The sequence below is a fragment of the Pan paniscus genome, chromosome 11 (genome assembly GCF_029289425.2).
Source record: "Pan paniscus chromosome 11, NHGRI_mPanPan1-v2.0_pri, whole genome shotgun sequence".
Taxonomy (NCBI): domain Eukaryota; kingdom Metazoa; phylum Chordata; class Mammalia; order Primates; family Hominidae; genus Pan; species Pan paniscus.
The window spans coordinates 22,319,629-22,342,996 of NC_073260.2; the positions used below are offsets into that span (position 1 = coordinate 22,319,629).

Sequence of the window (23,368 nt, forward strand, 5' to 3'; positions counted from 1 at the left end):
CCCTTTACTTATCTCATGATGGACATGACCTTCCAAGTCCTTATGCAGCCATCACATTAGTGTCCCAGGTACTCTGTCTTCAGACTGCTTTGGGCCAAACTGCTGTCATGCAGCCCCCTGAACAGGGAGGTAGGGAGCAGAGACAGCTGAGCAAACAGCTGAGCCCACAAGTTGCCATTTGAAGAAAGCTTAGAAAGATCACATCCAAGCTTGTGGAGGGACTTCAGGCTCCCAAGGCTGCCTGGATGAAAAATAAAGTAGTGGGAAGCCTGGCCCCTCCCCAGCTTCCCCTCTCAGCCCCAGCTGAAGAGGGACCTTGAACATCTCTGATGCCAGTGGGAGTCTGGGAGGGGAAGAATGCATTGTATTCACATGGGAAAGGATAAGATGGGAGGAATAATTAACACCTGTGCATTCCTGCTCCCCCTTCCCCAGCGCTGCTACCCAGCAAAGCCTTGCTATTTGGCTTTTCTCCCCAGCACATTCCTCTAGATTATGTAAGCCAAATATATCTGCAGCTGCTCAGCCTTGGGTTTTCCAGAAGCTCTTGGCAACTTTCTGAACCTCAGCTAATGGCTGGGGCATCTCATCATCAGCTGGAGTGATCCCCAGAGCCTGGACCATCCTCGAACCTTCTGTTTATTCACTCCCTGGCTTTAACTCTGGCTTCCATTTAAACTTTATCAGTGAGTCTGTACGTTCAAACTTTCAGCTGATATTTGCTGAGTGCCTGCTCAAGGCCAGACTTAGATTCTGGGATTAACTCAGGCACAGTCAGCATTAAAGGTGGGTGAGGTGGGGGAAAGAACATGGGATTTGGAATCTTAAATCCTCAGGTTTAAATCTACACTCCTCCACTTACTAATTATGGATCTTGGACGAGTCACTGTACTTCTCAGAACCATCAATTTTACCATCTATTAAAGTGAAGCTATAAGCCCCTACTTCACAGGGTGGTGGTGAGGGTGAAATAGAGAGTGGCATAACAATAGCCAAAAATAGGTGGTTAGAAAATGCCAATCACACCCTCACAGGGATCACATGTGTCATTTAAAATGTTAGGATAACTATATAGCAAAAGGCTACTATGGAAGGTAGATGATAATCTGAACCATCAGGACATATAGACAGGAGTCAGCCAGGTTGTGAGGGAAGCTTGGAGTCTTTTCCACTGGGCAGATCTGGGTAAAGCTTCAAGGAGCAAGAGGATTTTGCTAGCATCTTTTCCCATTTGAGGAAACTGGATGGGCAGGGATTGGGAGTGAGAATGTGCACTTCTGTTGGAGGTGGGAGGAGAGAGGGAGGACAAGAAGGGCAATCTTCCAGGTAAAGAGAACAGCATGAGCAAAGGTGTGGCAGGAGCAGGTAGCACCCAGCAAGGCTGGGGCTCCATGGGGGCATGAATGGATCTAATGGGAGGGTTTACCCAGGAAGAGCAGTTGGGATTTTATCCTGGAGGTTGGGAGTCATGGAAGCACTGAAGGATTTTAATAAAAGGAGCGGAAGAGTCACAGTTGCTTTTACAAAGGGCAAGGCAGCTTGTTAATTCAGAGTTCAGGCTGTGGAGTCAGACACACCTAGGTTCAAATGCTAGCTGCATGAAATAATAGATAATAGATGTTACCAGTGTTACTTAACCCTTCTGGGTTATTTCTTAATCTGTAGGGTTGGGAGAATTAAATGAGATTATATTTCTAAAGTACTTGGTAATGTTCATTTTTATTGGAATTGCCATCACCGTCCTTTCAGTCTAAGTCGAGTCTCCTTGTTAAATGGTCCTGAACTACTACTTTTTGCATTCAGTACATTTGCAATTACTTCTTCAATATCTAATTTGGTTAAGAGTCTGGGCTACAGAATCTCACTGCCAGGGTTTGATACCTGCCTCTGATATTTTGTAGCTATGTAGCCTTAAGTTAGTTATTTAACCTCTCTAAGCCTCCATTTGTGCATCTGTGAAATGGGGAATGTCACACTAAACCACCTTAAAGGGTGATCTTGCGTAGCACATATTCAATACTTGGAAAACAATAGCCCCTTCCAAAGCTACTTTAAGGCCCTTATTGGCAGAGAGTGTAGCTGTCTTGTTCCTTTGTAATCCCCAGTACACAATCAGTGTTCAATAAAGATTTGTTGAATGACTGATCACAATGTGAAAGGTGAATCTGAGGTTGCCTAAGCTGGAGACAAGGAACCTGATAGGCGCTGCCATATTGAGTTCATAAGATAATGCCTGAACAAGGGCATTAAATGTGAAAATAAAGAAAAAAGAGTTCCTGTAGAGCTAGAAAAAGGAAATATAGCAACTAACTACAAGTAGAGACCAAGGAAGAGGAAGAGTCAAAGATGATGTGGCATCTGCCACCTGGGATCCCTGAAAGGTTGATGACCCCAGACATCAATCAACATAAGAAGCCCAATTGAGTTGAGGAAGCCTTGTAAGAATAATCCCCTTTTTGTAAAGCTGTGAGGTGTGGTAGTTATGAGCTTCAACACCAATGCCAGAGTACATGGGTTCAAATCCTAACTAAGCTTCATCTTCTGAAAAATGGGGATGCTAAAACACCAGAAATTAGACTGTTATTGTGAGAACTAAATGGTTGTTCATTTCAAGGGCCTGGCCCATGGTAACCACACTCAAAAACTAGGGACTGTTACAATTCCGCTGAAGCACCAGCATCCCGATGTGAGACCAAAGATCAGATGCCTACTTCTTGGCTACATATTTAGATTTAAAGAAAAAAGAAAGAAAAGAAAAAAATACAAGCAACTTTAAAGAACACACAATAGGCTGGGCATGGTGGCTCATGCCTGTAATCCCAACACTTTGGGAGGCTGAGGCGGGCAGAATACTTGAGGTCAGGAGTTTGAGACCAGCCTGGCCAACACAGTGAAACCCTGCCTCTACTAAAAATACAAAAAATAGTCCAGCTACTCAGGAGGCTGAGGCAGGAGAATCACTTGAACCTGGGAGGTGGAGGGTGCAGTGAGTCAAGATCATGCCACTGCACTCCAGCCTGGGCAACAGAGTGAGACTCTGTCAAAAAAAAAAAAGAAAAGAAAAAAGAAAAACCACAATATTAGAACCTTTACAAATGCTGCCTGGATAAAAGTTATTAGTAGGAGATGTCATTGTGTCCTGCGAGTAAAATTAATTTGCCGGATCTCTGAAGGCTGCTCCCCTGAAGGTTTGAATCACTGGAGTAATATCTCAGGTGACATCTCACTGCAGTATTTGAACCAGGGTGGAGGATGAGAGAGTGATCAGTGTGTGGCACCCACATGAGTGTTAACATGACCTATGAGTTTCAAGGTTCCAGGGCCAGCCATTCCCTGCAAAGACTCAAATGAAGCATTAATGTGCTGGGCAGTGGACTTTCTATGGAAGCAGAGGCCTGAAAAAAGATACAGAGGCCTGGTGATGGGAGCTGGTGTCACACTTGAAATGTGGAATCAATTAAAGATGGCAGCTTCTGCTACCCCAAAAGGGGGGGCATGAGTACAGGGGTGAGGGCACATTGTGGGCATATTGCCAAGTAGCTAGTTGGCAGTTTTCTAAAGTGTAGAATGTTAGAGCCAGAAACTATTTTGAGCCTAATCTTAGCCCATTCTCCTCCTTGGGCATCTCATCCTCAGGCCAAATGAAATAGCTATTTCCCGAAGGCCCAGACTCTGTTTTGTTTCTTTGCAGCATTTCTTTCCTTTTTTCTAAATCCCTTTGCCCCTTGTATTAGTCTGTTCTCACGCTACTAATAAAGATATACCCGAGACTCGGTAATCCTAGAGGAAGGAGGTTTGACTCACAGTTCCACATGGCTGGGGAGGCCTCACAATCATGGCAGAAGGCAAGGAGGAGCAAGTCACATCTTACATGGTGGCAGGAAAGAGAATGAGAACTAAATGAAAGGGCTTTCCCCTTATAACCATCAGATCTCGTGAGACTTATTCACTACCATGAGAACAGTATGGGGGAAACCGCCCATAATTCAATTATCTCCCACCAGGTCCCTCCCACAACATATGGGAATTATGGGAGCTACAGTTCAAGATGAGATTTGGGTGTGGACACAGCCAAAGCATAGCACCCCTCTACTCCATTTAGCTGCTTTCTTATATTGAACTCAATATAAGGAAGTGTGACAGCTCAAGTGTGACCGTTTGTAGGAAGCATTCTCTGACTTTGCAGAGGAGGTGAGCATCCCTGCTCTGTGTGCCCAAAGCTTCCTGTTTTATCTTTATCACTACACTGATTATGTTCTATTATAATGGTCTATCTTGTCATCTCTCAATTGAACCATACACTACTTTTGGGCAGAGACTCTTTCTTCCACTTTTATAACCACCGCCTTTTGTCACGGTATTCAACACAGAGTGGGAGCTCAGTATATTTAGATCTGTTCCCTATTCAGGATACTTTTAAAAATAACTTTTTTAAAAAAAAACAATTCTGAGACATCTAATACCGTTCCTGTAATTATGATTCCTGTTATTGAATTATTGGTTGCAATTTTATTTTGAAACCCAAAATTACATCACAAGATTTGACAATGAGGTAGACTCTTCAAAACCAGTCTTGAGCCCAGTAAACATAAGCTGCATTGCTCTCAAAGCTACATGAGGAATTGGGTAGAAGATAGAGAAGGTAATTCTCACTGAGGTAGACATCAAAAGATTCTTAGAGAAGGTAGAAGCTGAGATGAGCATAAAAGGGTAAGTTGGGCTTGGACAGATTCATTGTCCACCTTGAAGAACTCGTTTGAGGATGGGATGAGACTGGTTTGTGCAAAAGGAAATTGGCCTCAGCTTCTCCTCTCTCCCTAGTTGACCTGCAGCATCAGCCCTCAGTGGCGCCCAGTCCCATCCCCTCCCCAACCTCACACCCTCAGTAAGATCCATCTAGACAACAGGTGCATGCTTATGCCATATTGCATGTTCCAAACACAGTGTGAGGACAGCAAGTTGGCATCTAGAGGCCTCCAGTCCTATTTCAGTCCCCATCCTTCTCTCCTTCCGGAAACAACCTCACCACTAGAATGCAAATCCATATAATATTGGATCCTTATGAAAATAACAGCTAGAATTCATCATGTGCCAGGCAGTACACTAGGTATTCTACCTATAATACCTTTTTTAATCTTTACAGAATTTATTCATTCATTGAACAAATATTTATTTCCTGTTTCTTATGTGTCATGGGGCAGTCAAGATGCTTTGCTGGAAAAGACACAGCCCCTGCCTGCAGCATGCTTTCATTCTCAGCAGGAGACGAACACCAAAGCAAATTAGCAAAATAAAGTAAGTAAGCATTGGCAACAGGTGAGAGTGGCTGTGAGGATAATTAAAATGGTGTAAAATAATTAAAATAGAGGAGAGTTGGGATAGAAGGCTCAGATATGCTGGTCAGGGAAGATCTCTCTGAGAAAACGACATTTAAAGGAACATGTGAAGTTGTGTGGTAGAGGAAAGTGTGTTCCAGGCAGAGGAAACAACACAGTCAAAACCATTTGAGTGACTTGAACAAGGTGGAACAAGGTCAATGTGGCTGGGGCAGACTGGGTGATGAGTTGTAGAAGTGAGCGCAGGAAAGCTTTTCTGTGGAATGGGCATTCTCTTTCCTTTCTGTGGACAAGGACACGGAGGAAAGTAGAGCAAGATAGAGCTCTGAGCAGTATTCTTTGATTCAGGGACCTGTACTGTCTGCTCCAATTTTGTGTATTTAAGCTAAGCTGGTTCATTCCACTCCTGGCCAGTTAATGCTCATGAAGACTTTCAATGCCACAGCTTTAGTCATTCCTCCCCCTTCGTTTACCCCACCCCTCTCATTTATTGTCTTCAGTTTTGTTGTTGTTGTTGTCGTATGTTTGTTTGATTTGTTTTCACTATCTTCCTGTTTACTGTCATAGTTTTTGCTGTTTCTCCTGTACCTCTCTCCATGCTACCCTGAGAACCCGGGACAGGTGGTCTTCTCGGACCTGCTTCTGAGCATTCATCTCAGACGCAGCCCCTCTGCCCACTGCCCACTGCCCACTCTGATTCCATCCACCATAGCACTCTTGCAGCCAGCACATTTAACTATCCTGCTGCTGAGTCCCCAACTCCCAGCTGACAATCGTCTTCATTATTTGAGGAGAATCAATTTTACTAAGCACCTTGACTATTTGGAATTTCAAAGGACGAATAAATTTGCAAGGTGAAATTTCAGGACAGTGGATGACAACATTTTTTAAAGGAATTTGCCCCCACCTCCCGTGTTAAGTCTAGTTTTCAAAATCAGTGCGTTGCCATTGAAGATGCTACTAGGAGAATCTCAGGGCACTTTCCCTTAATAGAAATGAGGAATTCAAAGAGAAACACATCAGCAAATGATGTTTTTTTTTTTGTTTTTTGTTTTTGTTTTTTGCCCTGGGATACTGTACATGACTATTTCTCAGAAGTGATCTTTAATTGTTTCATCTAAAGGGTATGCATCTTCTTTGCTCTGACTGTCTTCTCATAGAGGTTGTGAATTGGATCCTGCTATTAGTAGCACTTACTAATTTCCTCTGAGTCTTGCTGGCTGAAGCGCCAGGCTTGGAACAACTTTTAATTTTGTTTTTAATTAAATTTCAGTTGTTTCAAATCACTCACTTTTAATGTCATTTCTTTGCAGTCCTCAGAGGCAGCAGGAGCTGTGTGTTCTTGTTTATGCACACACACAATCTGATGTGTATATATCCATGTGTGTCTAAAGACTGACTCCTGGCTGAGGACCAGAGCAGGAACAGGCAATTAGGAAAGTAGAAATGAGTCACAGAATGGGCTTTTGATTACACTGCTATATCCAAAGCTAATATGTTGTTCAAGCAGGAGTCTTGGTTATTGTGTTTGTTTTTGCAAAACTGTATTTGAACAAGGCAACATTTTCTTTTATTTCACAGTAGAACTGTCAAATATATGTAGGTAGAAATAGTGTAAGAATAGCTAATATTTATCCAGCATTTATTATGTGTCAGGTGCAGTTTTAAGCACTTTACATCTATTACCTCATTTATACTAAAAGTGAGTAATCTGAAACAAGGGAAATTTAATTTACATGTATTACCTCCCACATTCCTGTGAGATTGTTATCCAAATTTTTATAGCTGAGGAACCAAGGCCCATTTAACTGGATCATTATCATTTGGTTAGTTAGTGGCATGGCCAGAACGTGAATACCAGCTGCCTCGCTCTGTATTTCTGCTCTTAAACATTACCCTGGACTCTCTGTTTTTAAAAAACAGAAAGACTTCATCATCTAAATGAATTTAACAACAACAAAGAATAGCAGTTGACTAGTTTTTTGAAACAGCGAGATGATGTTAACTTTGTTTGATCTTTTATAGGGTCTCTGCGCATGCCCATTCCTGTTGTGTAAACCCCAAGAATGCCCCATGGGGTTTGGTCTGGATTCATAAACCATGGTTTGGCTATTTAGCTGTGCTCTTCCAGATATTAGCACCTCAGAAAGGACAATTAGGTTTGATAGCAAAAGCATAAATACACTCCAAATGTCCTATGTATCCCATAGTTTAGCTCATCATTTGCTAGACCATTGGTTCCAACTGAAAATAGAACCCAACCTATTTTCTGTGTCAGAAACTTCACATTTAAAAAAAAGGCTCAGCATGGTGGCTCACACCTGCAATCCCAACACTTTAGGAGGCCGAGACAGGAGGATTGCTTGAGTTCAGGTGTTCAAGACCAACCTGGGCAACATAGGAATATCTCATCTCTACAAAAAATTTAAAAGTTAGCCAGGCATTGTTGCATGTACCTGTAGTCCCAGCTACTAAGGAGGCTGAGGTGGGACAGTTGCTTAAGCCCAGGAGTTCAAGGCTGCATTGAGAGATGATTGCTCCACTGCACCCCAGCCTGAAGCACCACTGGAGAGTGTGGGGAGGGAACTGTGGGGTTTGTCTCTTTTGTTTCCATTTGATAACATCTATGGCAATATTCTGCAAATAGTTGCCTTAAAGCACCATTTGTCACTCCATTCATTCATTCATTCAAAATGCTTTACTGATTGCACGCTAAGGGCCAAACACTGTGCTTAGAGATGCCAATTTAAAGATGAATTAGATATGGATTCTTCTTTAGAAAACTCACTCTCTCCCTAGGTAGATGAGACACCAGCATGCCCTAAACCTTGCCACATGCTGACTCCTCTGAAAGTGTGGGCTAAATTCAAATGCATCAGTGGTGATACCGATATAAGAAAAGAGATGCATGTAGCAGGCTTCAGGACAGAGGAAGGACAGGCTACTTCCAGGTGATGGGACCAGGGAAGGAAGATAAATGAGTATAATCTGGGAAGATAGGGGTAGTAAGGAGGAAACTTCAGGATATGAGGACAAAGGCAAGAGTGAGAAGAAGAAAGTGGCATTATTTAGTCAATTTCCACCTATCTTGGCCCAGTGCCTCAGACTCTTCCAACAGAAGGAGAACATATTCTTGGCAATTAGCTAGAGACCAAAAAAAAAAAGCAATTTTTCATCACCTTCTATGTGTTTGACTCACTACTACAATTTTGTATATATTCTACCCTTTCTTCCTTCCCAAACCTTCTGAAGTTGGTGTTATTGCTGTTTTCAATATCATAGAAGTACTAGTAATAGTACCATCATCAGTATCCTTATTACAAAGGTAATATGGGTGTAAATGAAGCACATATTAAATATACCCTCTTTCCTATTCCTAGGATATTTCCAATCCTAGTCTGCCCGGTTGATTACTCTTTTGATGTATATCCTTCTAGAATGTTTGCTACACACACACACACACACACACACACACACACACACACACACAGAAACCCTGAATGGCTATTTTTATGTTTGTTTATTTCAAATCTGAGTTAATACCTTATCTATTTTTGGGCAACTTGCTTCCTTCATGAACCATGGACATCTCAATGTGCCATTACACACAGGAGTTATGTGTTAGGTATTGTTGTCCCATTTTACAGAAGAGGATCCGCAAGGTTCACAGAGTGAATCATAGGCATAAAGTGCTTCAGGTGGTAAATGGCAAGGCTGGTGTTCCAACCAGTCTTCTCTGGCTCCAGGGACTGGCTCCTTCAGACTACGTTTCATCAGCTGCCTCCAGGAACAGAAGACAGGAATTCACCTTTCATGCGACATATACCAGAAACGTGGACCTCAGCCACCCTGGGTCCTATTTGATCCCCAGGGCCTTCATTTGGCCCTTGAATAAAAACCTTATTTTTTTTATCTCCTTACCTTTCCTAGAATTCATAGTAGGACTTGGCTGGTGAAAGGCGGGTTGCTGAGAAGGCTACAGTGTGGCTAGGCTGCAGATCCCTGTTATTACATTGCCCCAGGTATTAATATTGTATATTTAGGCAGCTGTTCTCATCTGTGCCTGGCAGTGAAATTTGTTCCATCAACATGACTGTTGAAACCGCTGATTTTTGGATGCTTGGCCCCATGTAGTCCTTTGTAGCATCATAAAACAATTAGATTTAGGTTTAGCATTAATTTGAATTATTGTCCAGTTTCCAGAAAATATCTCCTGAAAATGTCATGACGATGTATTACATGTCTTTGGAGATATTAAGTATTGAATTACAATATTATGTCACCTTCTCCCTGACTTCTTTGTTTTTTTTTCTCCCTCTCTTTCAACATGGTATGATTTATGTTTCGGCTACCACCATGAGAAGCTCAGTATTTACAGAAGTAATGAGAGATGTATGTTGACAGAAGCAAAAAAGAAAAAAGAAAAAGAAAAATACAACAACCAGAAATCTTAGTGATGTGGATAGGTTTTCCTTGAAGCAAGCAGAATGCAAGGCAGCCATGTGTTAACAGAGCTCTTGGGTCAGAGTCAGGTAGCCTGCATTCTAATTTTGAATCATCAGTTTCCTCGCTGTGCAATTTAGGACATGTACAGTTAACCTCTTTTAGCTCCAATTTCCTTGTCTGTACAATGGGAATAAAAGTAACACCTACCCTCTACTGGTATTTCTAAGCGATAACAGTAGTAAAAAAAAATCCCATTTTCCATGTGCATTCAATGAGTGAGGCACAGACACAGACTTACATTTACCTTGCAAATACTGCAAGATAAGTGCTATTCACCCTCGTTTAGATGAGGAAGCAGAGAAAAGAAATATCAAGCATGTTCCCAAATGATGAACAGTCAAGGCACCATTTGAATCCAGATGTTCCCTCTTCAAGGTCTGTGCTTTTTCCAGTGAAGCCATTTCCAGACAGAAGAGAGTAGAAAGGAAGAGATCTAGAGAAAAAGGAACACTTACAAACATACACACACTGACACAAGAGACACAAGCAGGCAGGTACCTATGCCTAATTTGGTCAGTTGGCATCGAACCCACAGTGTAGTAATGAAAGAGATTTGGGGAAGAATTGCTAATATGGTTATTCTTAGTGCTCACAGTTGTGAGCTGTCTTTTCCAAACAGCTCCTGATGTTTCTGCAGATTTCTTGGGAAAGGCAGAAGGAAGCACATCTCATACAAAAGGGTAGACCCTAAGAAGTGGAAACAGGCTGCAGGGAGCATAGTGAAGCTGGTGGGTCCTGTAGGCCACAAGGTGCACTCATTCATTTGTTAATTTACTCAGCTATTCATGTCTTACCACAAATTTTCATTCCAAATGTATTGCACCTAATATATGCCAGGCATACTTCTAGGACCCCACAGTGGTTCCTCACTCTTGCAACATGTCTTCAAGTAGGGTCCCTCATTCCCACCCTATGCAGATCATCCCAGGATATTGTGACAGTCAGGGGAAAAGCTGCTAGGATAAGTCAGCCTAGAAGAAATGAGTCTAGCCTAGGTAGGTGAGAGCAAGGTGACTTTTTTTTTTTTTTTTTTTTAATGAAACTGATATCTGGCTGTGTCCCAAGGAGGATCACCATGTTGCACAATTTCAGAAGGCACCATCTACATAGGACACATTATTGACAGAATTATCTGTGCTTATGTGTATGTACAAGTGTGTATGCACATAAACATGGACATACACAATTACCAATTGTATATGCACATGCAAAATATATAGTAATATGTATTGTATATACAGACAGATATACAATTGTAAATGGAATGTGTAATTTATCATGTACATTTTGTCCCTAGAATAAAAAAAAACATGAAAGCCTTAGCCAGGAACTGTACTATCCATAGGCAATCGAAATGAATCTTATTTAATTTCCATAGAAGCTCTATGAAGTAAGCATTATTCACATTGTACAGATTAAGAAATGCAGGAGGCTTACCAAGACTATGTGATTTGTTCTAGAATCGTACAGCAACTCAGTGGCTGGGCCAGATTTAATCTGTTCCTGTTAGACTCCTATCAAAGTTTCCATCTAAGTTCGTGTCTTACTTGAGCAACTGACATGGAGAGAGATTTTTCATTATTAGGAATTCAGAGCTAAATGACCTTTGGGTTTGGGGAGTAGTCGTCAACCGTGTTCATTCAAACAGCACAGATCTTAGTTAAAAAAGAAATCCAACACTAAAATTGGGTCTGATGCCTAAATTCCCAATGAAGTCATAAAAAGAGTTCAAAAAATAAAGAAAGAATTAAATTAAAAGTAAACAGCTGCTTTCAACCTTCAGCCAAAATTCGTCTTTAAAAATTTAAATGATTAAAGAAAAATGAGAAAACGTGTCATGACTTTATTCTTTTCCCATTGCCTAGTTTGGTACCAAACTGCTGTATTCTTGGGGGAAAAGATACTTTTTTGAAACGTCAAAACTTCAAACCTTTTTTGTCCAGACTCAAACACCCCTAACTCAACTTTGAAGCAAGACCGTGGATACATAAAGGCATGCAGAATTCTGTGGCAACGTGTTTTCAGCCAGACTTTGATCACAAGTCTGCGGTAGGGAAGACAGAAAACAGTAGACACACATTTGCCTGGAGCAAATTTGGGCACAGCACTTCAGGAAGACGTCTATTTGGAAATAGGTGCATTTTGATACAGCTTTATTTGGAAACACACACACACACACACACACACATATATATATAACATATATAACCTATATATATAACCTGTATATATATAACCTATATATATAACATATATATCCTATATATATATAACATATATATATAACATATATATATAGATAGATGGATAGATAGATAGATAGATATATAAAACCAAGAATACCCCAAATCCCAGTGGACTGTTCATCTCCATGGTCTTTTTTCTGGGATATGCAGTAATGAGATCTCAATGTCTCTTCTATGAAGTGGTCCTCTCACAGTTATTAGCATTTCCTACTCCCACTGGGCTCTAGCCCAGTGACAGTTTCCCTCCACCAGGACGGTTCTTGATTGTCAGTGGAAGATACTGGCACAGACTCTGAGCTCTTAGAAGTTATGGCACTTAGATTCTGGTCTGGCCCTGACACCTGTGGCTCTTGGAGAGTCAGTTGACTTCTCTCACTCCCACCTCCCTCATGACCAGAAGAGGTTGAGAGTCACAAAGTCCATGTTCTAGCTGTGGCTACTTCACTAATCCCAGAGGGGATCTTGGGTACGTCCCCTTCCCCTTTCCTTGACCCTCAGTTTCGTTATCTCTGCAAAAGGGTCTGATTATAACATACATTCTCAATAAGGACATAACATCCCCAAAGAGGTAAAAATTGATCTTGGGGAGGGAGTGAAAATATTTAATCTATGTACAGTGAAAGCATAGTATATAAACAGTACATACAGTGTATAAGCAGATATACAATATATCTCTGGTATTAAAATTTCATGGGTGGGAAGTGGTTAAGGAAAAATGTCTTAAAAACACTTGATAAAAATATTAAAAGTTGAGAGACTCTGGACTAGAGAGACTCAAATTTTTCTGATAGTCTGTAAAATTAGATATATAACTAGCATAGCACCATAAAATTCTAATCTGTTGTATAATGATTCCAGGAAACCCCAATCTTAACCAAGTTGCTATCTTCTTCAGAGCATGAAAAAAAAGTACTTTCATGTAAAATTAACAGAAAGAGGTTGACTGTCCTTAAAATAACCACTGGAACATCTCAGCATTTTCTTAGCTTCTTTCTTCGCTTTGTCATTTCCATCTGATTCACACACTTTATGGGTATTATAATAATCCCTCTGTCCATCCAGTGATGTTGGAAGTGTTTGGAACCAGATAAGACACCAGACTTGGTATCTGGGGAGTGGATGAAAATAGCTTAGTTCAGACTTGGGTTTTTATCCTGAGCTCCATGAACCTCCATGGGGTCCATTGAAAGAACTGTGCTTCACTTATTCATGACATTTGTTATACTATAAATTTGGTTTTATACATTTGAAAGCTTTATTTTGAGAAGTGATTCATAGGTATCCCAAGCACAAAATAAAGGTTACTAAGTGGAGCAAATGGCAAGCTTGAGATATTTGCTTTCAAAGAAGTCGGAGGTGGCCAAGGGCAGTGGTTCACACCTGTAATCCCAACACTTTGAGAGGCCAAGGCAGGTGGCTCACTTGAGCCCAGGAGTTTGAGACCAGCTTGGGCAACATGTCAAAATCCTGTCTCCACAAAAAACACAAAAAATTAGTCACGTGTGGTGGTCCTGTAGTGTCTCTGTAGTCCTAGCTACCTGGGAGGCTAAGGTGGGAGGATCACCTGAGCCAGGGAGGTCAAGGCTGCCGTGAGTCATGATCGCACTACTGCACTCTAGCCTGGGTGAGTTAGAACTGTTTCAACAACAACAACAACAACAACAAACAAACAAACAAAAAGAAATAAGATAGAGGTAATTTGCTAGGGCTGCCATAAAGAAAAAAGTTTCATAGCCTGAGTTGCTTAAGCAACAGAAATTTATTTTCTCATATTTCTGGAGGTTAGAAGTTTGAGATCATGGTGTCAGCAGAGCTGGTTTCTTCTGGGGCCTCTCTCCTTGGCTTGTAGATGGCTGTCCTCTCCCTGTGTCCTCAGATGGTCATTCCTCTATGTGTACCTGTGCCCCAATATCCTCTTCTTATAAGGACATCAGTCGTATTGAAATAGGACCCACCCTAATGACCTCATTTAACCTGAATTACCTCTTCGAAGACCCTGTCTTCAAGGACAGTCACATTCTGAGACGCTAGAGGTTAGAACCGCAGCATATGAATTTGGGGCAGAACACAGTCCAACCCATAACAAGTAGGAACCATAGAGAAGAATAGAAGAAGGCTGGGGTTGATCCAAGGCAAAAGGAAAGAAGATGACAGAGGAAAGAGCTGGGAGTGGAAGGTCAGGAAGTGAAGACAGAGATAACCGGAGGAGGACTCTCGAAGATCCTTGTAGGAGAACCACCCCCACGATAATGTTCCTCCAGAGTGGTTGCTCTCAGAGACTGTTTTCTCCCAGGTATACAGGTTGCCTTTGCCCATACTCAAAAACCCTCAAGCTTGTTTTTAACCACATTTTTGCAGTTCTATCACCCACCCCGTAAATAGTTTTCTGTTGATGGTAGGTGGTGGAATGTATTAAAGCCTGACTTGGGGCTCTGTGGACCTGGGAGAAGGGTAAAAGTGATACATTCTTCTTGGGTCTGTCGGGCTGATAGTAGATATGATCTTCATTCCTGCTTCATCACACATTTTGTTTTTCATCTTGTTCCCAGGAAGACATTTCTCCCAGGTCCAAGACAGCTAGGACCCGTGGTATTCATGATGTAACAGAAGGGAGGGAATCTTTAATTATTTTTACCCAAAGAAAGAGGGAAAATAAAAATGAAAACTTTTGACCAAAACAGTCTCTACACTTCATTTATAAAGACCATCTTTTAGCCACACATTTTTCATTACTCTGCTCACCATTTGCCACTGTGACCAGAGCCTTCTTTTGAAATCTATCCATGGTTCTCAGAGGTCTATTTCATGATGTGAGGTGTAATGAAAGGGATTTGCAGCTGCTGTCTGGCTCTCCAGGCAATTTTGTCTGGTGATACCTCCTTCCGTGGTATTTTTAGTTCTCATCTGTAGCCTTCTGTTTCTTTGGTGGCTGATGTGCCTCTGGCTTTTCAGAGTATGTTACAGAGTGGCCTGAGCTACCCAGCTCACCCCTGATCTATGCTGCACAATTACAGAAGCAGGCTGATAATCAATGTAATTGAAGATCAGAGTTAATGAGGACCTCCGTGCCCGTGCAGTCCCCTGAGCAACGCTGGGCTTCAGATGCTAGATAACGAAATGATTGGGCTGAACTGAAAATCCATTTGGCTAATTAGATGATGTATATTCCCACAAGTAAGTGGGAGAAAAAAAATATATATATATATATATATTTAAAAATAAGGAAACATGACATTTTGAAGTTGAGATTTTGGCAGAGATTTATTTCAGAGTCATTGCTCTCTGGGGAGATCTATATGAGTGTAGAGAGGAACTCAGAACAGTCAGTAAAGTGGGGAGGACACTTTTAATTTAAAGCCAAAAAATAAAACAAGGGTCCAAAGAAAAACTAGAAAAACATGAGACACATGGAATAGTGCCTTTTATTCCTTTTCTGTGTAGTTTGTATTCCCAAATAAATGGAATTTATTCAGAGAGCTCTGCTAGACATTCCTTAAACTTAGTGCTCTCTTTCTCTCTTGTTCTCTCTCACATGCCCACACTGAACCTCAACTTCACCCTAAGCACGGCAGTGATTGTAGAGTTAAATGAAGCCGGGCTTTGCCTTCAAGAAATGCACAATCGGAGGGGCAAATAAGTAAGGGAAGTGAGGGATGGGGGGAGGGGAACAGACAGTCATGCTTTGCCTTAGATTTTTCATATCTGATCTTCCTTTCTGGGCTATAAGTTCTCAGTAGGCAGACGCCATATTTTACTCAACCAGAGCCTGCTGCAGGGCTTGGCACATAGCCATATCTGAGTGAATGAATGACACTCTAGCACAGCACATATAGGTGCAACTTGAGTGGAGTGCCTTGCAAATAATAAAGAGATTAAGAGTAGTGCAGGCCAGTTATGGAGTCTAGCCTTAAGGGGTAAATGCCACACAGGTGGCCACTTACTCCCACTTACTCTGGAGGAAACAGTTCATTATGTCATGGTCTCCTTTGCATCCTTCAAGGTATAGCTTAAAGGCCAACTCTTCAATGTTCCTCTTTGAGTCCCCTTTTTCCTCTCCCTTATATCCAAAGACAATGCCTATATTTTTCAGGCAATTCTTACCACACTGTAGGTTGTATTAAAGATATCTGGGCAGATATTTGATCTCTCTTGTTTTATCCCTAACTTTCTCAATGGATTAAGCCCATTTCTTAGTCTCTATGTCTATTTCTTACACAGGAAGAAGTTTCATCAACGTTGGGTAAATGATTACATTAAATTTGGCACAAAGTTACTTCTTTTCAGACTCTGATATGGCACCTCCCTGCCACACATCCTTGACCCTTGTCACTGAGTTTCTCTGCCTGCCTCTCTACTTTTGCCATATGCATCATGAGCCCATTGGGTGAATAAGAGCTCAGGAGCCACGATAGTGATGTTCAACATTTAGTTTGGAACTGGGGAGATTCTGAAGGGCTAGTCTTGTATTCTGGCTCTCACAGGATGGAAAAATTAAACTGTGGGATCAACGTGGAAGCATTTCTGCTTCACAATTCCATGATGAAGTGAATTGAACTTCCCTCTAGTCAAGCATGGAACTCTGATTTCATTAATGCACTTGACATTCACTAAAGTCCTAGTATGTGCCAGGCATTTTACTGAGAGTTGGATTGATAAGGACTAACGAGTCATGACCTCTTCTCTGTAGGAAATCACGGTCTATGAGAGAAAAAAAAAGCCCTCCAACTCTACATGATATGCACTAAATAGGAATTCACAGACTACTGTAGATAGAGGAAAAGGACCATAAAAAGCAACTGACCAAAACCCCTGAGCCTCAAGATAGCTTGAAGAAAGGCAAATGTTCCAGCTTCGAAGGCTGAAAAATCTTGGTTTAAGTTCCATTTTGGCCACTTTCTGGTTGTGCAAATTTGACCATGTCAATTTCTCTCTGAACCTCATGTTCAATTGGAAGAAATACCTATCCTGAAAGGCTGTTGTAAGGATTAAATGAGCAGAATACATATCACATTCATGCCACGAATGAGCAGAGGACATTCAAAGGATAGTAACTCCCTTCTGCCATTAAACCAAATGTATAACTCTGCATAATATCTTTTTAAAGACATTAAGGATAAACTGCTGTCTTAGTTTGTTCAGTCTACTATAGCAGTTGGTTTATAAACAACAGAAATTTATTTCTTACAGTTCTGGAGACTGCAGATTCCAAGATCAAGGTGCTAAAATATTAAGTGTTTGATAAGGGTCCATTTCCTTATTCACAAATGGCCACTTCTCCCTGTGTTCTCACATGGTGGAAGGAGTGAGGGAACTCTCTGGAGTCTCTTTGATAAGGACACTCATCCCATTTAGGGGCTCCACCCATGTAATCACCTCCCAAAGACTCCACTTCCAAATATCACTACATTGGGGATTAGGTTTCAACATAGGGATTTGGGAGGACACAAACTTTCCATTTATTGTACCTGCTTTCAAGCCAATCTCTTTCATGGAAACCCATATTTCTCATAATAGAGAGAAATCTGTTTACTGGTATTGCATTTAGAGCTTCTAAGTTCATAAGAATTCAAAATAATAATCAAAATAGCTCCTGTTCCTTGAGATTTCACAGAGCTTGTAGTGGACATCATGATGCTGCACTCAGGTTTCCAGTCAGCACCTAGGCACTTATTCCCCAGCTGCCAGAAATGTGGATGGTTGACCACTCTCAGCTGAGTCCTTTTTTGAGAAATGCCTTCCTTTGAAAGGGACCACTTCACGCAAGATTATGTCCCCTCTCCAGGGATAGCTCACAGCTTATGACTGGCCAATGTGAGGATAGAAAGTCCTGACATCTTTGTCTTGATTTGGAACATCACTGAAGGATCATCCCAGCCCCAGAGCTCCCTATGGGATCAGCTGAGGGATTTGCTGTATGTCAGTTTGACCTCTCCCTTTGCCCAATCCCACTTTGCTCATCCTCTTACAAGAATATGTACCCCAAAACATCCTGAATGCCTGTGTCTGCCTCTGGGTCTGTTTTCTGGTGATTCTGACCTAAGACAAATGCATTGTCTTATGTAATCTTTATATCAACCTATGAAAAGGGAATTGGTATCCCACTTTTCATATATGATAACTGAGGGTTTGTTTTTTTGCCCAAGTTTGCAGAGCTGGTAAGTTAAAAAGTGAGGATATGAACTCTTATCTTGCTGATTCTATTCTCTTTATCACTGCACTGTGTAGCTTTCCTGAAGTAGAGGGTTTAACCAAACTCAGCCCTGGGACACAATTCAATATCCATCTTTCAGTCTTTAGTGAGAATAAATACAAGAATTATCCATTTAAACAGCATGACTGTGCTTTTTTAAAGAAAAATCTGTAGTTGATACTGATGTTCTGTGCCTTCCTCAAGGACCCATGTGACATGTTTCTGCTTGGGCTTATTTCCAGGGGGGAAATATGGCTTTGCAGATAGATTTGCATATCTTCTCCTGCCAGAAATTTGAAATATGGAATCCAACAGATTCCTTCCATTTTTGCTTTAGCTGCCAAGGACTTTAGGGCCAACTTGAAATGTGGTCATTTCCTTATCTCAGTCCTGATACTGTCTATTCCCCCTACTTCACAAAGACCCCTCTTTCTTTTGCACCAAAATTATGTTGTCCACTGTGCCTTTACTTAGGGATTTATTGCATAGGATGACAGAAATCATATGATTTGTGTGAATTAGAGAAGATAATCATTGCCAGTCATACCCTTACTATTTCCAGGGAAACTTCTCCTCCCACAGTCTTAGATGCTCAGACAGCCAGGTGTGGTCTGATGTGATCCCACCTCCCTGGCCATTGCTCATTGGACCACAGCTGTGCACCGGAGCCAAGAGGAGTCCAACCATAGGTCAGCCAGCAGAGTAAGATGTGACCTGACAGATAGACCTCCATAGAACCCATATGATTCTTATTAACTGAGTCTGTCTTTGGAGAACTTGAATTGCATACACAAAGATGTGTTTCTTTGTTTTTACTTGACAGTGAGGTAGAAACAAGGAGAGAAGCTGAGTCATGTTAATTATAAAATACAATTTAAAGTCTCCTGCTGCTGCAGTCTCTAGATCTGCCGTCAATCTAGACTCACGCTCCCTGTCCAGCTTTGTGAAGCCTGGTTCTGTTTGGGTACATATTTTTCCCCCTGTGAAATTCTATCTTTGTTTTGTTTTATTGCTATACATGCATACACTCACCATTTGCAACTTACATGCAGCCATCCTGAATGGGCGTCTGTTTCTTGCCTCCCAAAAAAGGTGTGTGTGTATGTATATGTGTGTGAACATGTGCATGTATGTGGAATATCTACATAGATTATTATTATACATTTATATGTAATATAGTACTATATACATATATGTATGTTTCCACATATATGTGGGATAAGGAACATTTTAGAGCAAATATTGGCCTACGCAAGTATTCAAGAAGAAATGTTAGCCATCAGAAATGTTGAAAAATTGGTTGATAATAATAAAAATGTTAATATTTAGCTTCTCCTGAAGAAAATCTGAAGATCTAGTGCCACTAGCCTTTAGTTCCATGTGGCAAGAGCTGCTGGAGCTGAGTCATAGCTGCTCCATTTTAATGGAGCCTACAGTGTTTATTGTGTCCCAAACCCCACCTTCTCCTTCTCCCTATTGTTTTGCCACATCAGGGCATTTTTTTCTTGGGTGAGTGCTGCTCTTTTCCTTAGAGGTGCTGGGGATTTCTTTGGAAATCTCACTTTGTCTCTGTTTTCTTTATCTCAGTCTGTCTCTCTATATCTTTCTGTCTTTCTTATAATAAAACAAAAACAAACAACACAAGCTAGGTGAGGAGGCCTGGATGCTATTTCCCTCACACTCAGCCAGTCTTTCCTATTGATGTTAGCCACCTGGCCCCTGTGGACATCAATGACCCCTGTTCCAGAGGAGACATCTGAGTGACAGGGACATTAGCTTTTTTCTTTTCCTTTGAAATTTAATGTTTAATCATTATTTCCCATAATAAGTCAGGCGCCAGCTAAGCATTTTATCTACATGAATTTATTTCATTCCCCTATCAACTCCATGAGGTACATTCCATTAATATTCTCCTTTACAGAGGAAGTAACCAAGACCCAGGGGCACTTTGTGACTTGCCCAAAGTCAATGCCTAGTAAGGGCAGATCCTGAATTTGACCCTACTTCCCTCTCAGTCCTAAGGGCCTATCTTTCATCACTAGGTTGAATTATCTCCCATGTTTGATTTGCCTCTATCTCCCTATGGGCTTGCAACACCATGATGGGCGCATTGCAAGTGCACTTAGACAAATGAGATCAGATGACCTGGGGGACGTGGATTGTACACACCTCTCTGTGTTCTGTAGCATCAGCTAAGACCTTAAAATCAGTAAGAAAGTATCTGTCTCTCTGTTCACCCATAGGAAGCAGCTTCGTGGTGAGTGAAGGGAGCTACCTGGACATCTCCGACTGGTTAAACCCGGCCAAGCTTTCCCTGTATTACCAGATCAATGCCACCTCCCCATGGGTGAGGGACCTCTGTGGCCAAAGGACGACAGATGCCTGTGAGCAGCTCTGCGACCCAGAAACCGGTGAGCCATGGGAGCCGGGATGGGGATAGAAGGTGGGAGAGGCTGGGTTGAAAGAGGCATTGTGCTCCCTCTACCTAAAGAACCATGGATTCTGAGCCATTGACAAGTGGCTGAATAAGAAGGCCCATCAATCTAATAAACACTAATCTATGTGCTGCCATTGCCTTTCAAGGGAGGAAATTCTTAGAGAGCCACAGACTCTCAGAGTAAGAAAGGACCACAAAGAACATCTGGCCTAGCTCCAGACAAGCAAAATGTCTGCACTTCACATATCCCTGCATTCAGAGCCTATCTTCTTGGTACTAGCTGGGTGATCTTGAGCAAGACACTGCCTACCTTTCAGTTCAAGAGAATGAAAATAGCACCAACCCACAAAACTGTCATTAGGATTGAATGAGATGCTGTGTGGAAATCTCATAGCATATTCATTAATTCACTCAACAGGTATTTTTTTTATTATTATACTTTAAGTTTTAGGGTACATGTGCACATTATGCAGGTTAGTTACATATGTATACATGTGCCATGCTGGTGCGCTGCACCCACTAACTCGTCATCTAGCATTAGGTATATCTCCCAATGCTATCCCTCCCCCCTCCCCCATTGCAAGAACAAAAATCAACAGGTATTTCTTTAGTAGCCAGGCATATTTTTAGGTATTGGGAAGACAGCAGTGATCAAAATATGCAAAATCTCCACCCTCATGAAGCTTACATGCTAGTGGGGTAGACACTAAACATGCACTGTGGAATATGGTAGCCACTAGCTACATGTGGCATTTTATTTTAAATTAATTGAAATTAAATAAAAGTAAACATTCATTTTCCCAGTCATACCACCCAGATTTCAAGTGTTCCATAGCCACACACTAGCAGCTACATTGTTGCACAACATAGATATAGAATATCTTCATCACTCTGAAAATTTCTATGGGACAGTGCTGCAGTGGTCAAACAAGCAGGTAAATTATATGACTCTGTGAGATGATGATAGATGCTGGTGTGGGGGAAAAGAATGATGTACAAAGCATGTGGAGTGCTAAGCTGGGAGTTTGGGTGGAGTTTCATTATACAGAAAGTGGTCAGGGGAGGCCTCTCTGAGAAGATGACATTTGAGCAGACACCTCGAGATGAGAGAATAAACCATGTCAATATCCGAGGGACGTGTTCCAGGCAGAAGGAGGTAAAAGAGTCAGTGGCTGATCTCGACTCACTGCAACCTCCGCCTCCCAGGTTCAAGTGATTCTCCTGCCTCAGCCTCCTGAGTAGCGGGGATTACAGGCATGCGTCACCACACTTCGCTAATTTTTGTATTTTTAGTAGAGATGGGGGGTTTCACCATGTTGGTCAGGCTAGTCTTGAACTCCTGACTTCATGATCCGCCCACCTCGGCCTCCCAAAGTGCTGGGATTACACGTGTGAGCCATCACGCCCAGCCTAATGTGCTGTTTATTTAGCACTAGTAGTGGGGCCAGGATGGGGAGTGAGAAAGAAGGGGAGTAGGAGAAGAAAGCTGAGAAGAAGAAGTTTGGGGGCATGGTGGTCCTCAGGGCCTTGTATAGTATAATATGGACTTCAGATTCTACTCTGAGGAAGATGGACAGTCCTTGGGAGATTCTGAGTAAAGAAGCAACGTGCTATGACCTGCATTTGAATAGGACCATTCTGGCTGCTGTGTGGTGAGTTGATTCAGGGGTGTTCAAAGGCCCTATTACTCTAATCTAGGCAAGAGTTGGTAGTGGCTTGGACCATGGAGGTAAGAGAAGAAGATGGTGAACAGTGATCAGATTCTGGATACATTTAAGAGTATACCCTCAACAGAATTTATTACTGAGAATAGAATGCAAGAAACAGAGTGGAGTCAAAGATTATCCCAAATTTTTCAGTCTGAACAATGGGACACATTGAGTTACTATTTACTGAGTCAGGGGATGCAGTGGGAAGGTCAGGGTTGGGTGAGGAAGATAAAGAGTGTTGTTTTGGGTGTAAGTTCAAAATGACTTCTAAACATCAATGGAGAATGGGCATTTGGGTCCTGATCTAAGAGCCCCCTGCTAAATTGGGGTTCCAGTAGTAGAACCTCTAGCAACCCTGCCAAAATGGGAAATAAAGTGGGGCTGGGTGTGGGTGTTTACAGTGTGCCCTTCATGGGATACTTCTTTTACCTGGTGGGCAGCCTAAGATCTGGTTGTCTGATGGTGACCCAGGAGTCCCTCACACAGGAAGTTTGATTACACTGGCTGCCACCCTTGGTGGTTTATCTAACCTGTGTGCAGTTAATGCCTGCCTGACCATCAGTCTGGTGCTGGGAGCCTGCACTTGTATTCTCCCCAATATCCAGGGCCTAGGATAGCTCCTGCTTCTTCAAACAGAAGGCACAGATTCAATTAAACACCACAATAGGAAACAAGTTCAAGGATTAATTACTTACAGATCCTGAGTCAGGAAGGCAATCTTCTGTCCCTGGGTCACAGGAAGCAAGACAGGAGTGAAGAATCAGGCAGAGAGAGAGACAGACAGAGAGAGAGAGAGAGAGAGAGAGAGAGAGAGAGAGAGAGAGAGAGAAGTATGTACTGGGGAATAGGATATGGGTCACTTTAAGTTCATGAGCAAATGTCTGAATGATACCTGTAAAGGAAGTGACAGGAAAGCAGGAAGCCCATCTGCTAGGTGGGAAAGA

The 23,368-nt window shown here is 41.8% G+C and overlaps 1 protein-coding gene across 5 annotated transcripts in view; it reads left to right on the plus strand.

Moving 5' to 3' along the window:
* ASTN2 (astrotactin 2) overlaps positions 1-23,368 on the plus strand; it is a 980,114-nt gene that overhangs the window by 380,096 nt on the left and 576,650 nt on the right. For all 5 annotated transcript variants that reach the window (XM_034928931.3, XM_014346251.4, XM_034928932.3 and 2 more), the window contains one exon: positions 20,522-20,689. In XM_034928931.3, the coding sequence (XP_034784822.1) occupies positions 20,522-20,689 (168 nt within the window). The remainder of the gene's footprint in view (positions 1-20,521; positions 20,690-23,368) is intronic.